General features: G+C 35.1%; 1 protein-coding gene and 1 long non-coding RNA gene across 2 annotated transcripts; one reads left to right on the top strand and one right to left on the bottom strand.

Annotated features, from left to right (window-relative positions):
* The first annotated feature begins 1,598 nt into the window (after positions 1-1,598).
* LOC117133964 lies at positions 1,599-15,692 on the top strand. Its single transcript, XR_004458042.1, has 2 exons — positions 1,599-4,761; positions 4,843-15,692. It is a non-coding gene; the product is annotated as an uncharacterized LOC117133964 (long non-coding RNA).
* On the bottom strand, positions 15,691-20,272 carry LOC103868605 (DNA polymerase I A, chloroplastic/mitochondrial). Its single transcript, XM_009146690.3, has 11 exons — positions 19,998-20,272; positions 18,941-19,673; positions 18,666-18,857; positions 17,447-18,583; positions 17,265-17,360; positions 16,937-17,029; positions 16,661-16,855; positions 16,479-16,571; positions 16,185-16,391; positions 15,999-16,088; positions 15,691-15,909 (listed from the first exon to the last, which is right to left on the bottom strand). Exons 1-11 carry the CDS (start codon positions 20,117-20,119, stop codon positions 15,748-15,750), a joined length of 3,120 nt encoding a protein of 1,039 aa, XP_009144938.1. The 5' UTR covers positions 20,120-20,272; the 3' UTR covers positions 15,691-15,747.
* Between the last annotated feature and the right edge of the window lie 13 nt (positions 20,273-20,285).

Here is a 20,285-nt window from a genome sequence, read left to right as displayed (position 1 = left end):
CACTAGTCATAAGCATCTAAAGCGGTCACTGGATGTTTTTCTACAACCACTGATAGATAAGTTGAAGAATTTATGGTCAATAGGATCCAACACATATGATTGTTCAACAAAAACAAATTTTACGATTCGAGCAGTTCTCATATGGACCATAAGCGACTTTCCGGCATATGGGACGCTATCTGGCTAGGCTATCACATGAGAAGTTATCTTGTCCATATTTTCTTGTTATGACATATGAGTTTCAACTGAAGCATGGTAGGAAGACATGTTTTAATTGTTAACCATCCGTACTGAAGAAACAAGACATTGTTTAGGAACAAAAGAGTTGTATGCGACACTCCTCCTCCACATTTAAGTTGAAAACAAATTGAAGAGCATATTGATTACTACGGTGCTGAAAAAACTACTTATCGTGGGGGTAATCGGCATATTCATGGAAATATGCTTGATTATTATGGAGTTCATCACAATTGCCACAAGAAGAGTATATTTTGGGAGTTGCCATACCAGAAAGACCTGCTTTTGCATCCAACCTTGATGTGATGCATATAGAGAATGATTTTTTCGACAACATCATAAACACAATATTTATATTCCAGTTCTTATATTCAGACTGTCATCAAAAGCAAAGACAACGATGTTAAACTAAGTGGCATCATAAGTCAAGTTCCTGATGGCTATGTTTCATATATCACTAGATGTGTTGAACAAGATCAATATTCACATGGATGATGAGTCATGATTGTCATGTGTTTATGCAAAGTCAACTTCCATTTGCATTTGCTGAGCTGGTTCCAACAATTATACATGAACCGCTTGCAGGTGAAATATTTTTTTAAATACAAATTAATAACATATTTTTTACTTAGTAACTAACTACTAATATATTTACTTTTGCACTATACAAGTTAATGAAGCATTTTTCAGGGATCTAAGCACACATATGTTAATTGAAGATGTCATCCAACAACTCAATGACAAACATTATGATTTTATTGTGCAACTTAGAGAATATATTTCCTTTGTTTTTTATGTCATGGAACATCTCGTAGTCCACCTTTCATATTAGATATAACAAGGTGGACCTATTCATTTTTGGTGGATGTACCCATACGAGCGATCTATGAGGCAGTTGAAAGGAAAAAAACAAAAAATCTTGCAAAGGTGGAAGGTTCCATAGTTGCTGGGAGTTTGACTGAAGAACATCGCACTTTACATCCTATTACTTTGTGCCAAAAGTACATACACAAAAACGAGTTACACGTAGATATGATGATGGTGGTATTGCGCCAACATATATAGTTGATGGTGTTCCAAACATCTTTTCCCAAATCAGGCGTTTGGGTGGAAAATTGAAACATGTTTGGTGTTCAAGTCAAGAAGACCCCAACAGTGCCAGCACATATGTTCTTCTCAGTTGTGAGGATAATATGGAGTGTTTATTTGAAAGGTAAGGGTTAAAAGTCTACTCAATTTATATATATATATATCTTATTCTGTTATTTTGTGGCTTATTTACTACTAAAGCGAAATAAGTGATACCACGTATATCCACAGATGAGATGAACAAACCAAAAGATCTACACTTTTGTAAGTGGTTAAAGACTCATGTACTTACATATTTAAATTAATAATATGAATTAATTGAATGTTTGTGTTACTTTTGTATTAATCAAAATTTTGTGTTATTTTTGTAGTTAGGTTGATTATGATGATCCATATTATCCCACATGGCTTCACAAATTCGTTCAAGATCCGGTTGCAAAGATCACACATCACCTATGTATTTCAAATGTGGCTTTACTTTCATACTTATGAATATGGAAAACGTTGGGTAACAAGGAATTACGGAATGTGTGAAAGGTGAAAAAGATTTCTATGGGATCTTGCAAGAGATTATTGAAGTAGAATTCTCTGGTTAGTAAGATGAAATGTGATAGGCCATGGATTTTACCCACTTTTAGCCATGGTTTATAAATGTTTTAATATATATTTACTACGATATAGAGTCTATTTAGAGTGTTTACAGGTTCAGGGACGATTTGGAAGAAAGTGGTGATTTTGGTGTCTTTTGGAGCATTTTGAATGCAGAGCTGCAAAGACGCGTCAGATGTCTAGCTATGGATGAAGACCTTCCCAACGTTATATTGAACTTTTAGTTAAATTTCCAATGCCACCAGTTTGAGGTCAATCAGCATCCTATAGCAGAAGTTATGCCCGTTTTACTGAAAAGTGGTCAGTCTGCCTCGCGAGAGGAAGCTGTCGAGGAGACTGTCGATCGACGGTTTACCCTTGGTGTCGATCGACGGTGATGCCAGAATACGGGCCGAGCATATTTTATGACTGACTGAAGCCCAGAAGCAACTACAAATTACCAGAATACCCTTAGACGACCTAAAACCCTATTTATGTATTTTCTAAGCCATTGTTGACGGCTACACTTTCTTTTATTGATTGTTCTTAGTTAGGAGAGAAGGGAGGAACTCCTTCAGAGTCCTCTTGGAACTCCATTGGTTTTGGTTTTAATATCTATTGCAATTTCTTCTATTCATCTATGATTTCTATGACAACTATCATGTCTGAGTAGATCCACCTGCTAGATCTAGGTTTTTTAGGGTTTTGAATGAACTTCTGAATTATATGATTGTTAGGATATCTATAGATCTCTACACCAGGGTAGCTTGTAATACTAGGATCTAGAGTAGTTGGAAAATCTTGAGAGTGTGACTAATTCTTTGAACCTAGAATCATAGGACAATTGAGAGGCACAAGAGTGAAATCAATTAACGGAACCCGAATCCTATTGGATTAGATACCTAGGCGCATACTAGCGTTGGTCTAGGAATATTGTTGAAAATAATCGATCAGATCGATAATGATTGCCTAAGACCATTTCTATCTCAAGCAGACCAAGTTAGCTTCATCTCATATCCCCAGATCAAAGATTCCAGAATTACTTGGTTTTCTGCTAATAAAATTACACCTCGAGATATAATTATCTGTGGAGATGACCCCCTTTACAACAAGCATTTGTGTCAATGCAGTAGAGGCACATGAACAACAAACCGATGACATCCTTCTTAATGATTTACATAACCGTGAATATGAAATTGTCCTGGCGATGAGACCGATGAAGAAAATAAAGACGAGTTTGATGAAAGTGATGTACAATATTGTGATGATAACTTAAATGATGAATCTGAATAATGTAATATTTTCATAACTAATATTAATTAATGTTTCTTTCTGAAAATATTAATATATTTCATTTATAAATGATTTCAGACTCTAATGATGAATTAAGATTTAATAAATGTCTGTGGAAGTTATGACAATCATGTATAAATATATGAAGTATTATATGGTTTGGGGTTTAGGGATTTAAGTTTAGGGATTCAGAAGTGTTCCTCGAAAAATCGTCATAAATGGTATTTGGCGCAAAGTCCACTTTACAAGAAACACTAGACGTGGCACATTCTCGTAAATGGTATGCGTCGTAATTGCCTCGTAAAATGACAACGCCGGATGTGGTTAATTTGTCGTAAAGAAAAAACACAAGCTAGGCTATCGTAAATTTACGATGACCTTACGAGGAACCCTATTTCTATATCTATACTTCGACTCATTTCACTCCCCCACTTTTCGGCTGTTCCCCTCAAACTCACTTCCACTCGTTTCCCTCGGCAAAAGGCGTAATTTTTTTTTTAGCTAGTTAAGTTTAGGTGGGATTTATAGAGATTAAGTTGTGGAATTGGATTTCAATTTCTATATATAATTTTCTAATTTGAATTTGTTTTAGATGGTTCGTAGAAAGGGTCCACCACCACATTATAGTGAGACATTCTGCACTTGAGATCCCACATCTAGTTCATAGGGTCCTTCTACGGCTCCGGATTTTGTCCCAAAATCTCATAATCATTATGACTGGCACATCCACCTGCACCTCCGGTTCCTCCCTTTTCACCTCCACTCGCTCCTCATGTGGTTACAAACGATGCTCCTTATGTGGTTACAAACGATGCTCCTCATGATCAGGTTACTCCAGACCGTTCTCTTCCTCCCCCTGCAGCGGGAGTACATCATGATTTGTTGTTGTCGCCTGATGCACTATACTCTCGTTATACCGTTGAAGATCTTTCCGCCCAGCTGGGATGAGAGGGTTTAGATGTGTTAGATCCCGATCTACCACATGAAACTTATATATATATATATATATAAACTATTACTATGATTTAAATAATATATTTTTACAATAAATTTATTTAACTTATTTATTATTATTTTCCAGGTTTGGGGTAGACGGACATGTCCAACAGAGTGGTTAGTGGTTTTGACATGGTCAAAACCAGTTGGTTTAAGTGTTTGGCGGTTAGTACAAAAATAAAATTTAAACAGTTAATTTCTTAATTAGTATAATATATATTTTACCATTGTTTTCTAATATTCATTCTCAAGAAAAAATAGAATTGGTCCACTGGGATTAACGAGAAGATTAAGGAAAAAATTGTATTGAAGGCAAAGACGTGCCTATGCAACACCGTCTCCGACTGGAAAGTCATTTGGGAGCTCATGGGCTATGAAGCAAAGCCCCCTCTCTCACAAAAGATGTATGGAATGGTCTCATCAGCTATTGAGCTAAATCCCACTCAGTCCGAATCGCAGCGGTGCTCCACTACTCGTTCGACGAGTGATGAGCATCGACATTTGTCAATGGTTCACACTTCAGGCCAAATATGCCACTCAGGCGTTTGTCTGCAAAAGGTAAATAAATGTTATATTTCAATATTTTTTCTTTAATTATAATTTTATTAACTGAATTTGATCTAAATTTTATTTTGTAAGCCGCAAAGAAAGGCGGAGAGCAACCATCGCTTTCTGAGCTTTTTGGGCTACACACTCGCAAGGCAGTCTTTTCGTGGATCCTATGTCAGAGAAGATCCACAATGACGTGTCTGCTCAGGTTGCAAAATGCTAGACTCAGCTGATGCAGCAGTCTCCAGATGAGTAGCCCGTCCAGTTGTCCATGCACAAGATTTTTAGAGATAATATACAATTTCATGGTTTTTTTATTTAGTACTTAACCTTTTTGTATTTTAATAATTTTATTATTTAAGTATTTTTTATTTTCTTTTGCAGATTGTCCATAAAAAGAGGCGGGGGATAAGAATATTAGCGATATTCCATGATCAACATCGATTTATGCCCAAAGAAGGGAAGAAGAGTCTTCCCGGATGCGGTCTGATTTGGATTCTATCTATGCAAGCTCGCATGGAGTCCTTTGAATGTCTTCTCGACCTTATGGCGGACAGAAATCCATAGATGCAGAGGATGTTATGGAATAGACGGGTAGTACTCGGGATTCCAGATCCACCTTCCTGATCCGCGGATAAGGAGGCAGCTTAGTTAGAGAGAACGATCACCAGAGACTAGTTCCAAGACGACGACTTCCTCCGCTAGCTTTATTTTCAGTTTTGTTTTATACTATATATTTGAATATTTTTGTAAATACTTTTAATTATTTAATAATATTTATTGTTTAATAACTTTTATTATTTAAAATTTAATTATTAAATAATTTTAATAATTTAATATTTTTATTGTTTAACAAATTTAATATATTATAATTTTTAAATTTTGGTTATTTTAGTTTTTTTCTAAAACAAAAATTCAATATTCAGAGATAAACATGAAGACCTTACAATGAAGTACATGATAATTCCTCATAACTTTTTACATATTTTTACTTGGACGTAGATGTAAATTTCTCATAAAATTTTACAAGGAATATATGAGGAGGTACATGTAAATTTGTCGTAAATATTTATGAGGAACTAACATCGACTTCCTTATAAACTCGTCGTGTTGACACTATTTAAACGACGAGTTCACTTCGAATATTTACGAGGACTTTACAATGAAGCCTTACGAGTAATTTATGACGAACCCTTTCCTCGTAGGTTAAAGACGATTTTAACGACGAATCGATGTGCCTGAAATTTAAGACGAATTTTTTTAATGGTGTTTTGTGACTATTTTGATATCATTATTTATTCGTTGTAACACTTTATTTATGACGAATTAATAACATATCGTTCATCGTAAATCCTATGTTTTGTTGTAGTGATAATTTAAATAAAATATTGCTAATGTGTTGCTAAATTAATATTACAAAATATTATTTTGTTCATATACGTAATACCAAATTTGAGTTGGAGTATGAATATATATAGATAACTACGTTAGTGTTAACCGATATTAGTACTAATCATGCTATAGGAACATGAAAAAGATTCAATACTATTATTAAACATTAAGTTACAATCTTTGGTTTCACCAAAAAAAAGGTTACATCTTTTTGTCTGTTGCAGACGTTATGTATATTACTAGATTCTAATCCGCACATCCGTGCGTATAACATTTCATTTATAGATATAAAATTTTATATTATTATGTATAAAATAATTTATGATAATATATTGCTGTCATTTTAAAAATAACTTAATAGATGATATATAGTTTTTTTTTTTTTTGACAGCAAAAAACATTCACAGACTCATATAGACTCTGTAAACCAAGGTGGTAACTCTGAATCCATGTGTACGACGAAAGACGGTTGTTGCCGAGCACTACGTGCCAAACTATTAAAATGATATATAGTTCTAAATATTAAAATTTAACATATGTTAACAATTTTATTTTTTGTAAAAAGTATTACTTAATTTATGATATTAATCATTTTAAAAGGTGAATGATATTTTAGTCACTTTAAACGGTGAATGAAATTTTATTTATTTATCTTAATGAAATTATTTTTTAAAATATATTGGTTTACCAATTCAACATAATTTTAATATGTTTGCACAAAAAACATAATTTTAATATGTAATTCATTAATTACTTCTATTTTAATATAATGTAAAATATACTTATAAAATTTATAAAATTAGCATATAATTTCATTATATTGTTTATAATAAAAAAAACTAATTAAAATTAATTTATAATAATATTAAGCTACTAATTGCGAAATTAATCAGTGCATTAATTAAAAGAATATTGAAAATTTAAAAAAAAAATTGTTAGATTATTTCTCAACAGATTTTGTTATTCCTAAAACTAAAATTTAAATTTATAGTTAAAATGAATTTGTTATTAATATCCTTATAATTATTTAGAAATGTTATACATTAAATAAACTAATGTAAACAATAAAAAAAATTATTTGAATATATAGACCTAGACTTCTAGTATGACTATTTTGTAGTAGATAAAAATGGTACTTCTCTTTTAATAGGGAAGATACTAATGGTTTGTCCGAGTTTGGCGAGAGTTGTTTGTCATTTTTGTAATTTGATTTTGATTTCAGTTAACATTGTGTATATTGTATATTAATTCTTGGAGTTGCTAACTGTATAGATTTGTTAGTTTTCTATTCTGTTATTATTACTAGCCTGATGGTCGCTAGTTCTCGGGAAAGGAGTTTATGTGATAGGTAATTTGTTTAGGCCTTGAAAGTTGACATATTTTTTTAATAACATGTTGTTTGTATTTGTTTGTACTGTGAATATTACGAAATGTAAATTTGTTGAAGTGTATTTATTGACATATTAATGGAAGTAGATAAATAATATATTTTATTAGTTGTTACGTAAACGTGTGGTGACTTTAGTCAAACTATATATTTTCTATGCATAACATAAGAATAGAATAAAAAAAGTCATACTGTCGCACAAATTGTTGGCCGATAGCTGGAGCCTGGAGGTAGGCCTGGGACGGATCCGGATATCCGAGAAATTTGGGATATCCGGTTCCGGATCCGGATCCATCAGATCCGTGAATTTAGTATTCAGATCTGGATTTGTGGTTTTCGGATATCCGAATTTTGGATATACATCTCGATATTCTATTATCCGTGGATATCCGGATCCGGATCTGTAAAAATAATTAAAATAATATTTTTTTGAAAATAAATACTATTTTTTTAATATAATACATAGATCAAATATTTATAAATATATTTATATATGTCTATAATATTGTAAAAAATAAAATATAATATTATAAGATTAATTCATGTATAAATATTAATATAACAAATATAAATACTAATGAAATTTAAAAATTTAATGTGTTTTAAAAATACGGATCCGGATCTGGATATACAGACCTAAAAATTAAGATATCCGGATTCGGATTCGGTTTGGACGGATCCAAAATTTTACTATCTGGATTCGGATTCGAGCACCCCGAATATCCTATTTTCAGAGCGAATCCGGAGCGGATCTCAGATCGAATCCGGATCTCAGATAATAAGTTCCAGGCCTATCTGGAAGTGGTGAAAGCCCTTCTTAGCGTTATTGTAATATATATGAAAATGGAAAAAATGGCATATCTAGAACTTGAGTTTGTCCAAAGTAGAACTTTTAGAAGATTATTTAGAAAATATGATTTAAATTCCTGTTAATACCATAATACCTTTAAATTAATATATATATATATTAATCTGAATTACAAATACTATTACTTTGTAATTGATTTAATATTTAAAAGGTAAAAACGTGGGAGAAAATATAATGTGCGAGATTTATTGTAGATTTCATATAGATTTACAAAAGATATTAACCAAAATATGAAATTTGGCTATAATATGATCCTACGTAGAGTAGAACATTGCATAGTGGGTGACAAATCTACTATTCCCTAAGTGTAGAGTTGTCAAGCCTCAGGTAGATTAACGATATCTTGCCAGAATAAAACCGGACAAATTATAGGAAATGTAGAATATATAATAATGTTTTGTTTACTTTATATGTCAACGATAGATCTGTGTACAATACTTAGTATCCGATTTTCTAAACTAAGTAGATGGACATAATGAGTATTCTATTTTCAGATAAGACATAAAATAAAATATAATTTTACTATTTAAAAAAAATTAAAGCATATAAATAGTCATACTTATGTACCTAATAATTTTTTTTTAATTTTTTTATATTTTAATTTACTATTTTTCCTATTACAGAATGATAAAATATGTTCAAAATGACCAAAAAGATCAAAAGTTGTTCCTCATTTTTCAAATTCTCTCTAGAAATGTTCCTTAAACCCTTCTGTGTACTGTGCCTCTCTATTATCGTTCTCAAATTCCATTTTTGAGTTGTACATAGTGTTTGTGGTGGAGCTCTGGCAAATTGGCATAGTCTGATGTTCATGTAAACGGTGTTGGCGTATTTGGAGGTAAGTGATCTGACGTACGTGGACATGGAGGCAGTGGAAGACGTCACTGATGGAGAACTCAGCCGCTCGACTAATAATATTGCAATAGCGTAGTTCCAACTAAACTTGGCTGGGAGGTTGTAACTGAGAGCTCATTTTGTAAATGTGAGAGTTAACTGCAATAGGAACTAAACACACAATAACACAGGGTAATCTTTCCAAGAATTACGACTACATGTCCTTTTAAAATGAATTTACGAGTATCATTTTTAAAAGCATTTTTTCATCAAGATCAAGACAAACCTTGACTTACTCACTTATGTTCAAAGACTTGCACCAAATCTCTTGAACTGCTCATGTTTCTAACCCTTAGTGTTTTGCTACTCCTTGCTCGGCCTTTCAAAACTTCTCTTAGCTAAAAGCACTTTTTTGTGTTGCCCAACAAAGACAATTCCAACACCTCTTTTATAGGAGAACCCTAAGCCTAATGATCTACCTAATGAAAACTTTTCATTTCCGGTTATTCAACGATTAAGCCTATCTTCCTTAACACATAAGATCGATTGATTCTTCTCCAATACTTCCCTCAAGCTGACTCCACGTCTCATGCTCATGCTCTGTGTTGTAGTTCATGTTGCACTTCTTGAACTACTTCAACTTTGCTCCGATTGTATATTTTTTTTTTTTTTTTTTGAATTATACAGAGGTATCCTGGCCTCACAAAAGTGATCCAGACTAGTCACGTGTTGCCACGTGTCGGTCCTCTGTCCCTGGCGATGCCGAAATGTTAATTCCCCAGTGGCCGGGATTCGAACCCAGGTGGCGGTACTCACAGCTGTAAGCCCTTTACCACTAGAACTAGAAGCCCCGATTGTATATTTTCACATTTTTATTTGATAGATTTTATGAGACCTTGTGGTGATTTAATTTGCAACACTTATCTAACAGTTTTAAGCCTGTTTGAAACCAAGTATGTCGTTCAAAATTTTTACTATCTCAAAAGAAGAGAAAAAAAGACGATTCGAACGTAGTTGACAGAGAATCTAATGTGGTTTAACAAATAAAGCAGTCCAAGGTTTAAAAGGACAAATTTTGGTCAGCAGATAAAAAAGATTTTGGAGTTTTATTCGGTAATGATTATGACGATGCTAGAAAGAAGTACATATTGACATTGAAAAATGAACAGATGGTAAAAGAAAGAGGCAGTGAAAAAGAATAGGCAAACACCATCATCGTTCCTTAATTGCTAAAAAAATCAAAACTTCGTATATTTGTTGCATCCATACATAAATATAAAGGCAGATAAGAGATAAAAAATAACGGAGGATGCCGAATCTAAGCATCCCAAACACCCCATGGCGTTACCTAATACTTATGAACATGGTACGGATGATGACGAATCTTCTTCATCTGAACTATTCTTACTTTCTATATTCTTTTCATCACAGAGAAACAGTAATTCCTGATGATAACTAATATCTGTATGGTTTATGTTTGAAAATGGTAACAAACCTAGCATATTTATATAAATGTTAATTTTTGTCTGATGGAAAGGGTTAAATGTCTTCCTACTCTTATTACATTTGACGTACTACTCAGTGCTCTATTAGAGAAAAATAGAGTAAAATATCATCAGTTTATTTATTTGTGATGCAATAGCTTAAGACTGTTAGATAAGTGTTACAACATTGAACTCACTTGCTCGATCACGAGTCTCAGCATCCCAAACACCCCCATGGCGTTACCTAATATGTACTTCTTTCTAGCATCCTCATAATCATTACCGAATAAAGCTCCAAAATCTTCTTGAGTTTTTTACACATAGACACTTTCTCATTTTTCAATTACACTATAAGACATTTTGTGTTTGAGACACACTTTCTCATGCCAAAAAGACTCTTATGACCCTAGACTTTATTATTTCTTTCATTGCATTTATGTTTTTAATATAAAAGTTGTTTCTTCTCATCACATGAATCTCTCTCCTCTTCTTATTCCACTTTATGTTTTCATTTATTTTTCCTCGTAAAGATGTCATACTAAATTATACATAAAATTATCTATCTTTTAAGATCTATTTTCATATATATATATATATATATATATATATATATATATATATATATATATATATATATATATATATTAACGTGTAAACAAAATTCAGTGTAGACATAGACACCAAAGCGTGGATAGTAGAGTTATATACTAGTCGTGGACATGTACATCTTAACACGAAGGTCGTTGGCTGATAGCTTTAAGAGGTTATTCTTCGCCATAGTCTCTGGAAAGGAATAACCCACATAACCACGTTTCCACCGTTACTCTCACCGTCACCGGCACTGCTGAGGCCACCACCACGATCGAGCGGTTCCAACTTGCTAAAAATATCATTTTTGGATGCTGAAGATTTACCATGTGACCACATCCAATCCAACGCAACTAGCTCCCGATCTCTGATAAGACAGCTCTGATCGAGCTCCAATGGATAAGACATCTCTGATCGAGCTGTCTTATCGTAGATCGAGAGCTAGTTGCGTTGGATTGGATGTGGTCACGAGGAAGTCTCCAGCAGATTGATGTACATCAGATCGAAAGATGAGACCTTTAGCGAGTTAGAACCAAAACTCGATCGTGGTGATGGTGTCGGCCGTGCCGGTGACGGTGGGAGTAACGGTTGAAACATGGTTATGTGGGTTTCTTCTTCCCAGAGAATATAGCGAACAACAAGCTCTTAAAGGTGTCCATGTCCACAACTAGTGTATAACTCTACTATCCACGTTTTGGAGTCCACGTCCACAATTAATTTTGTTTACAAGTTAACATACATATATGAAAATGGATCTTAAAAAGATAGAGAATTTTATATATAATTTATTATGACAATTATTTTTATTTAATATATTTTAGATTTTGAGAAGCAAATGAAATATGAAGTACAATAAGAAAAATAATAAAAAAACTAACATTCTCATTTTCTTAAGGGTATAGTTGTCCAAAAATCCAGTAGACCCCACAAAAAAGTGTATCACAAGTGGAAAGTGTCTATGAATGTAAAAGAAACTCAAAATGTGTCCTAAAGAGTAATCTACTCATTTTTTGCAAGTACTTGAAACTATAAGTACTCGTTTTTAACAAACCAAGTACAAGTCCAAAATTTTAATACTCGTACAAGCCAAGCCGAGTACTAAGTATACCGAAAATACCAAGTACTCGGCTTGTGCCCACCCCTACTATCATGATCTATCATCTGATCTTCTTGATGATAATTATATTCATTATACAAATGATTCAATTCTTCATTATTACCAGCATCCTCAAAATTATTATTACTACTAATATTGTGGTGTAAATCCTCTGTTTACTAAATGCTTCCATACAGTTTCACTATGTGCAAATTTTGAATTCTTGCATTTCTGACAAGGGCATAACATATTACTGCGTTCCTGCGTGATCGGTGTAGAGTCCGCTTGGTACATGAATGTCTCTAGCCCGCTCAGAAATGCATTCGTCACTCTCCCATCCGAATCATTATGGGAATACATCCAACTCTGTAACTCGTAGATATTACCGTCATCCGCCACTTTTTTTAAGAATTTGTTTTTGGAATTTTTTTTGGAAATTGTTTTGGGAATTGTTTTTTTATAATTTTTCTGGAGTTTTGTTTTCTCAAAAAAAATTTCTTCTTTTCCCTTGTGTGTTGTGAGAGAGTGAGTTGCGAGAAATGACATATATATAGAAATTTTTTTGAGTTTGGTAGGTGAAGTACAACAATGATTTTACTAGGGTTTTACATCTCTCTTACATCGGTTTTACAAGGAATTTACAACGAAATTAGGCAATTCAAAGCGCATTGAATACACGTTTTCACCAATAAATACGGTAACATGTTTCGTCGTAATATCCTTGTAAAATTACGACGAATATTTTTCGCGACGTACTTTCATCGTAAATGTACAAGGTATTTACGACGAAACGTTTTCCTTGTAATTTTACGTCTACGTTATGACGAATTTCTATTTCGTCATTACGGAAATGTTTTCTTGTAGTGTGATTTGAAGTTTTTTTTTTAATTTGAAGTTATTCTTATTGATCTGAAGTTTTCATTACAGTTTTGTTTCCTAAATACATTCTATGCAAGCTTATGCATTATATTTTGTATTGGATAAGCTTTGAAAATTTGCAGCCCAAGATATCTCTAACAAGTTGGTTAGGATAAGATAAGCTTAATTTAATCCTAATAGTATTAGACTATTAGTAATTATCTATTACTAAAAGGAAAAACCAAAGTTCTGCTAGCACAATATATTGTTGTTGAGTTGTGACAATGAGATATAAAATTTAATAGTTCAGTTCTGACAGATTTTATAAACATTAAGAAAGTTATTCTTATAAATCCTAAAAACATGTGAAACTTTTATCTTTAAGTATCAAATGGTTGTCAAACAAAAAAAAGTATCATCTAAATTTCATCTTATCTGATCAAACCAGTTACGAGTAGCATTATATATAGCAAATAGATTAAAGAAAATTATCTTATTTTCACATGAAATTCCGTATTGTTTAAGGCTTGTTAATCAACCATCAACCATAAAAATATATTTAAAGGTTATGGTTTGTAAAGATTAAAGATCTTGTTGTATATTAGATACATTTGGTGTAGAATTTTCTTCACACCAAACTATTGATAATGTGTGACATTGTTGTCTTGTTTTCCTCTTGAAAAGTTTCAGATCAGATGGTTAGCTAAGCAGAAACTTCAATTTTGATCTTGTGTCCTCTGGTTTTCCATTCTCTTATCATCGCTAATGTCTTTTCTACTTCAACTTTTTCTTTGTTTCAATTTTTGAAGACTATCTTCTCTTCTTTTCTCCTTCATTGAGCCAACATTCTGCTTTGTTGGTCCCATATTAATGCCCCAGATGCTCTTAATTATCTCTTGTGATCGTCTCAGATGCTCTTGATTATCTCCTATCCAAGTACCTTAACAAGACCCTGCCTGACCTTTCTAGAATTGCTTCAGATGGTGTGGTTCTTTTTGCAGGTCTCCCTGGTCAGCAAATGGTCTTTGGGCAATATTTATGTGTATGGGCAATCATCTACTCTTGAGCAAGTTTTTGGCTGTGAGTTAGGCTCATCACTAATATGGTATCAGAGCCCAAGGTTTGGCCCAATATATGATTCTCATATAAACAGTTTCCTACCTATGTAGCCTCTAAAAGTGGCCCATATTGCTGTGTATTTCCGAGATGTTGGGCTTGGACTATTTCCATTGGACCGTTTCCCATCCACGTCTCGAGGAGGCCTATTAATGTTCCACATCGTTTGGGCAAATGGTCTTTGGGCAATATATATGTGTATGGGCAATCTTCCACTCTTGAGCTAACTTTTAGGTGTGAGTTAGGCTCATCACTAATATCCATAATGATAATACTCTTCTTTCCTTCACTCTCCATTTACATCAACCCCATCTTCACAAAATTTCATCGTCTTTTGTTGTACTTCGATTGCAGTTACATCGTACTCGTCACTCATTTGCTCTATTTTTACTGTAAGCAAACTATTGATAAGTCCCTGAGTCAATCACTATCCATCACCTGAAATTCTCTTATCCTTTTTTCAAGTGAGTGAGAAGCATTTTCACCAGCTTCTCTGTATCACTATATTTCTTCTTAGGTCTGATCCTTTGAAAAAATTGGTCATGTCATTTTCACTCTAATTTGTTCACTCTCTACCTTTTTGTTTTAATCTATTATCTATTATAACCATATTTAAAATTACGCTAGGTGTACGCGTGTAGTGAAGTAGCGCCTAGCATCGAATCTATTATTTAGAAATTAGACGTTGTTTACTTAATGAGTAGTTTTAGGGCTTTTATCTCATTTCACAATGAAATATATTAAATATGTTAATTATTCAAGCAGTTGATATATGGTCATGTGGTTAGTGTTCGCTTACTTAACGCATTCACATTGTATTCTTCACTCATTTGCTCTTTGTAGCCACTTTGTACTTTTATTTTTATTTTTAGGTTTAATGAAGTCAAATGATTAAAATGTCCTTGTCTTCAACAATTCGCCTGCAAATCTCATTTTTGTCTTTTCTTTTTTTTTTTTTGCGATTTCTCTGTTTCTTTTTTCTTAATCTTGTTAGCTTTAACTGAAATATAACAAATATATAACAAATATACAAAATGATGAACTTTAAAATTTTCACTAATGATTAAGTAACCAAATAGCATCAAATCACCACGCAAGTTTTTTCAGCGACTATGTGTCCTAGATGACACGTTTTCGAACAGGGATTATAACATAAGTTTGCATTCAAACATTGTCAAGTTAGATGAACAGAATAGAGATCTATTTACACTGCCCACTGTATTAAAGGCTTTTCTAACATTTACAACAGAAGAAAAAAAAAGGCCGACACGCCAAATCTACTACCCAAACACTGCCTCATGGTCACCAGAACCAATAGCCAAAAATAATATTTCTTCCTTTTCCTTGAAGTGTTGTCTTGTTCCTCTTAAGCTTATTTAGCAGCATACCAGTTCTGAGCACATTTCGCATCAACCGATAAATCTACTGAGAGTATATTCTTGCCGTTAAAGGGTTTAGCCATGCAGTCCACAACTATATCCTTGGCCATTTCCGCTGACTCCATTGGTCCTTCCAAGATTACTTCATCGTGAATCTGTTTCCAAGTTGTTGTTACTCACATTTTCAAACGAATAGAGGCTAAAAAAGTGTACAAAATCAAAGCTTATATTCTTCGTTTGTTACCTGTAGAAGTAATTTCCAACCAAGCTCCTTCAATTGTTGATTTGTCGTTATTTCCAGCATTGCACACATTGCAACATCAGCTGCACTTCCCTGTAAGTGTGGATCATCGATGCTCAGAGTCGAGATTGGTGAAATAGCAAAAGGAAATCAGTATTCTGATTAATCAAAAGGAACGAAATGGAAAACCTGCACTGGAGTGTTGATGGCTGCTCTTTGGATATGATTCTTCTGTGCACGAGACTGATATGCTGGGAATCTACGAGCCCTTCCTAAGAGAGTGAGTACATAACCATCCTTGATAGCTTCTTTCTTACGCAACTCTTGCCATTTCCTTACTTCTTGTCTGTCATTGTACCATAGATTGACCGTCTCCTGAGCTTCTTCTCTTGAGACCTTTAGAGGATGAGAAAAAATAATGGCATTGTTGTAGCTTAATCACACATCAAAGTTGATCAGTGCTAACATTAATATTGATACTACCTTCCAATCTCTAGAAAGCCCAATTGCGGTTTTCCCATAGGCAATTGAAAAGTTGAGCATCTTAGCCTTTCTTCTCTCAGAAGCAAAGGCGTCCTGAGTATAAGATATCCACAAACAGTTAGGCACAAAGCTTATGTCAACTACGATGGATTCTAGACCAACTGTAACAAGGATAGATCTACCTTCAACAAGGGTACTGGTGGCTTGTCTTGCCCAGGTTGCGGATGCCACTCAAGGAGCACTTCCCCATTTTCCACAGCTTTACGAATATGTGGATACATATTCATGGCAGTCCTCGAGTGGAAATCTCCACCTGCTTTGAAAGCTTGCATCATGCTTTTACAACCAGCAAGATGTGCCAGAATTCTAAGTTCCAGCTGAAGACAGAGGAGGAATTACAGTCATAGAGTGTACCCAACCGAAAGTTTCTACAACAACATCAACTTTGTAATTCTCACCTGCCCATAGTCAGCCACAATAAGTGAATTTCCAGGTGCTGCTACAAAGGCCTTACGAATCTTGTACCGATCCTTCTCCAACGCAGGTTGGTTCTAGACAGATAAAGTAAAGCTTTAGTACCAAACTCTAGATGCAACTACAAGATCATTTACTTAGTGTTTGCCAAGAAAAATAAAACTTGACCATTTCACATGAAATTATCTACTACTAGCTCTAGGTAACAACAATACAGAAACAAACTAACAAAAATTTACAGTATGCTCGGTTGATTACCAAAAATTAGGTTCAGGCAATGTTGGTTTGGACAAAAAAATATATATACAGTACCTGCAAGTTTGGCCTCCTAGCTGATAAGCGGCCAGTTTCTGTATTGATATTCAGGGAGCAATGGACTCGACCATCTTTGCCTGATACATTACTTCCCTGTCAGACATGAAAAACAGTTCCATAAACATCAATCAACCTGAAGGAAAAAAAATTGAAAATTCAGAAAGCACAAAAAAAATTACCTGTAATGGAAGAATAAAATTTGAGATTAACGAATCTATGGAGCAAACTTCACACAATGAGGCAATAGCATGACAGGCCTCCTTTCCCCTTTCACCCCCTCCAAACGCTGCATATGCTGTTCCATAAGCAGACGTGTCAACATCCGTCTTGGCCTTTTGCGCTTCTGAAGCTTGTTCTAGTAGCTGAGCATCATCATCTTCTTCTGCACTTGTATCTGTAACATCCTCCATAAAATCGTACCCAGCAGAAACTTTCCCAGCCAAGGTTTTCAAAGTGACCCCACTAACAGAGGGCCAACCACTGGCAGTGAACGTTTCAGTTGAGATTGGGGTATCGCTGATCCTATGCAACTTGATGTTTCTGAACTTGGTAGGTGCCTTTTTGCCCTCTTCAATAATCTTGTCAATGTTTGGAATTTTGAAAAGCTTTTCAACCGGAAGCACCTCATCATTCTCACTGTTAGAAATGCCACCAAAGAAGAGCTGACGCAATTGTGTGTCACTGCCAACGTTCATATATTTTGCATCGGGGCAATACTTAGACGCCCAATTTCGAAACCTACTCACAGCGACTTGCTGCTCTGCTTTGGCTACTTTCTCAATCTCAGCCAGGTAGTCCCTATCCACAAGTATCCCTTCCGCTTCCATTTTGACAAGAAGCTCACCAAAGGGTCGCCAGAACTCATGGTAAAAGTCCAACATTGTCCTTCCTGAGAGTAGCTTTCCATCAAGACGCCATTCTTTTAGTTGCAGTTTCTTTGACATGCTCTCGTAAAGCTTCAGCGTGCTTATTGCATCCAAGGCAGAGTACGATATCCAAGCCTCTCGGTCTTCTCGCTGAAGCTCTTCAACCGGAGGGATGACAATTATTTTCCCTTCTGTTCCGTCTTTCTTCAGCTTTCTCTTCCCAAAAATAGTCTTCATCGAAATTTTGCCGAGGAAATCTGCTTCCTCCTTTGTCTGTGTGCCCCCAAGAACTCTTGGGTCGCTTGTAAGCGCTTCAAGCGAGTAACCACCCTCTGTCCGTCTCGCGGAATCCCACAGTCTCGCCATGTGCATTGTGTCAGCATGAAATCCAGAAAGCTCAATTCCATGGTTTCTAATAATGTGGCTATCAAAGCTGTAGTTGTGCCACACCTGAAACGAATAAAGCCAAACATATCAAGGTTTTAATTCAACATATCAAAGATGTAGTTGTGCCAGACTGTTTGAAACTCACTTTTCTGATGGATGAGTCTTCAAAATAAGGTTTAAACTCGGCCAAAACCTCCCTGCCGTTTTCACCAAGAACATCTACCCAGATGCAAGATTTTCCATTCCCAAAATCTGCATCTGACCCGCAATAGATACTAAAACATATCAGTCTGCCATGGTCTACAGGTGTTTCATCCTTCACCTCAATATCGGACACCTATAAGCATTGAAAAAACAAGAATTACAATAGAACTCATAACTGTAAAATGACTAACTTAAACAGAAAAAAATGAAGCACACCTCTGTATCACAAGAGTGAACAAGATTCCTGTATTGATCCACAAGCTTAGCCACCACATTCCTCGCAGCCGGCACAGTATCAACAACAACAACCTTGTCATATATTCTCCTTAGGTTTGCTCGGACTTTCGATGGTTCGTTGCTTTTCTCCACTTTGGAAATGGTAACTGGATTCACATTGCTTGCTTTACCAGACGCCTTTCCGCTCACAAGAGGTTTTGGTTTTCCATCTCCTTGAAGCCTCACAACCTCCAAGTTCTTGTTTGGCGACGTCACAACAGGTTCAGACTGCATAACGCCAATCGATTCTTTATGGAGTGTAGCAGAAGTACTGTTATTACCTCTAGGCTTGACTCCATAATCAATCTTCTGAGAGGTTCTTCCATAGGAAGGGGCGCTAGGTGGAGTAACTGGGATGGATGAGCCGCTGAAATAAGAAGCATCATCGAGGTTTCTAGTAGCAACTTGGCCATGTCTTGCTCTAAACTTATTTGCTTCGTCCCTCCAAGCACTTACAGTTCCAGGAACTTGATGGTTCACGGTTTCTCCAACTTCTGTCTGGTTCCCAACTTTGTTCGTCTTTGGAACCATCCTTGCCCTGTTAGGCTCCGACAGAAGTATCCACTCTCCATTGAACACAACAGAAGATGGCCGCTGATGAACCGGGTTTTGGAATCCATGACAAACTGTGGAGGTCGAATACCCAACACTCCCTTCTGTGGAAGCTAATCTCCTGAAATTCACAAGAACAAAATTCAACTTAAAACCCACAAAAGTTACAAGACAGAACAAATTCAAACTTCAATTAAATGAAGACACAACAAAGCTATTGCTTTCCCTGAAAATTGAACCTAAGAACTATGAAACAGAGAAGATTAATCCACAATCAAGTGAACTCTTAACAAACTAAAACATCAACAAAGACACCAAGAAGAAGAAGAAGAAGAAAGATTAAAACTTTACTGAAGACAAGAACACCACTACAGAAACAGAGCAGATTAATGGATAATAAGGAACAGACGAAGAAGTAAGAGATGAACAAAAAAAGAGTGGAAACCTTTGAAGGGTTTTACGGCAAGGCACGAGGAAGAAGGAAGAACGAAAAGGCGAGAAAGGGGAAGGAGATAAGTGGCGAAGGAGAGGGTTGCTGTGGGAGGTGAAGGAAACCCCCATGGCCATAAGCGAAGCTAATCGACCCAGCTTGAAGAGAGTGACTCCTCGCTGCAGGCGCGAAGATAAAATAGGGTTTATGGTGGCGATTTTTGTCGGTTTCAAGCAAGTGGAGAGGAAGACAAGATTGTGGCCATCGCTTGAAGACGTATTGCCCTTACCCTTAAACCCTTGT

The sequence above is a fragment of the Brassica rapa genome, chromosome A05 (genome assembly GCF_000309985.2).
Source record: "Brassica rapa cultivar Chiifu-401-42 chromosome A05, CAAS_Brap_v3.01, whole genome shotgun sequence".
Classification (NCBI taxonomy): Eukaryota; Viridiplantae; Streptophyta; class Magnoliopsida; order Brassicales; family Brassicaceae; genus Brassica; species Brassica rapa.
This window is presented reverse-complemented; position numbering and strand designations above follow the sequence as displayed.

Excerpts from the sequence above, each read along its gene's own strand:
- LOC103868605 (XM_009146690.3), bottom strand. The coding sequence starts at position 20,119 with ATGGCCATGGGGGTTTCCTTCACCTCCCACAGCAACCCTCTCCTTCGC. Across the intron at positions 19,674-19,997 it reads TGCCGTAAAACCCTTCAAAG|GAGATTAGCTTCCACAGAAG; the intron begins GTTTCCACTCTT and ends TGTGAATTTCAG. Across the intron at positions 17,361-17,446 it reads ATTTTATTCTTCCATTACAG|GGAAGTAATGTATCAGGCAA; the intron begins GTAATTTTTTTT and ends CATGTCTGACAG.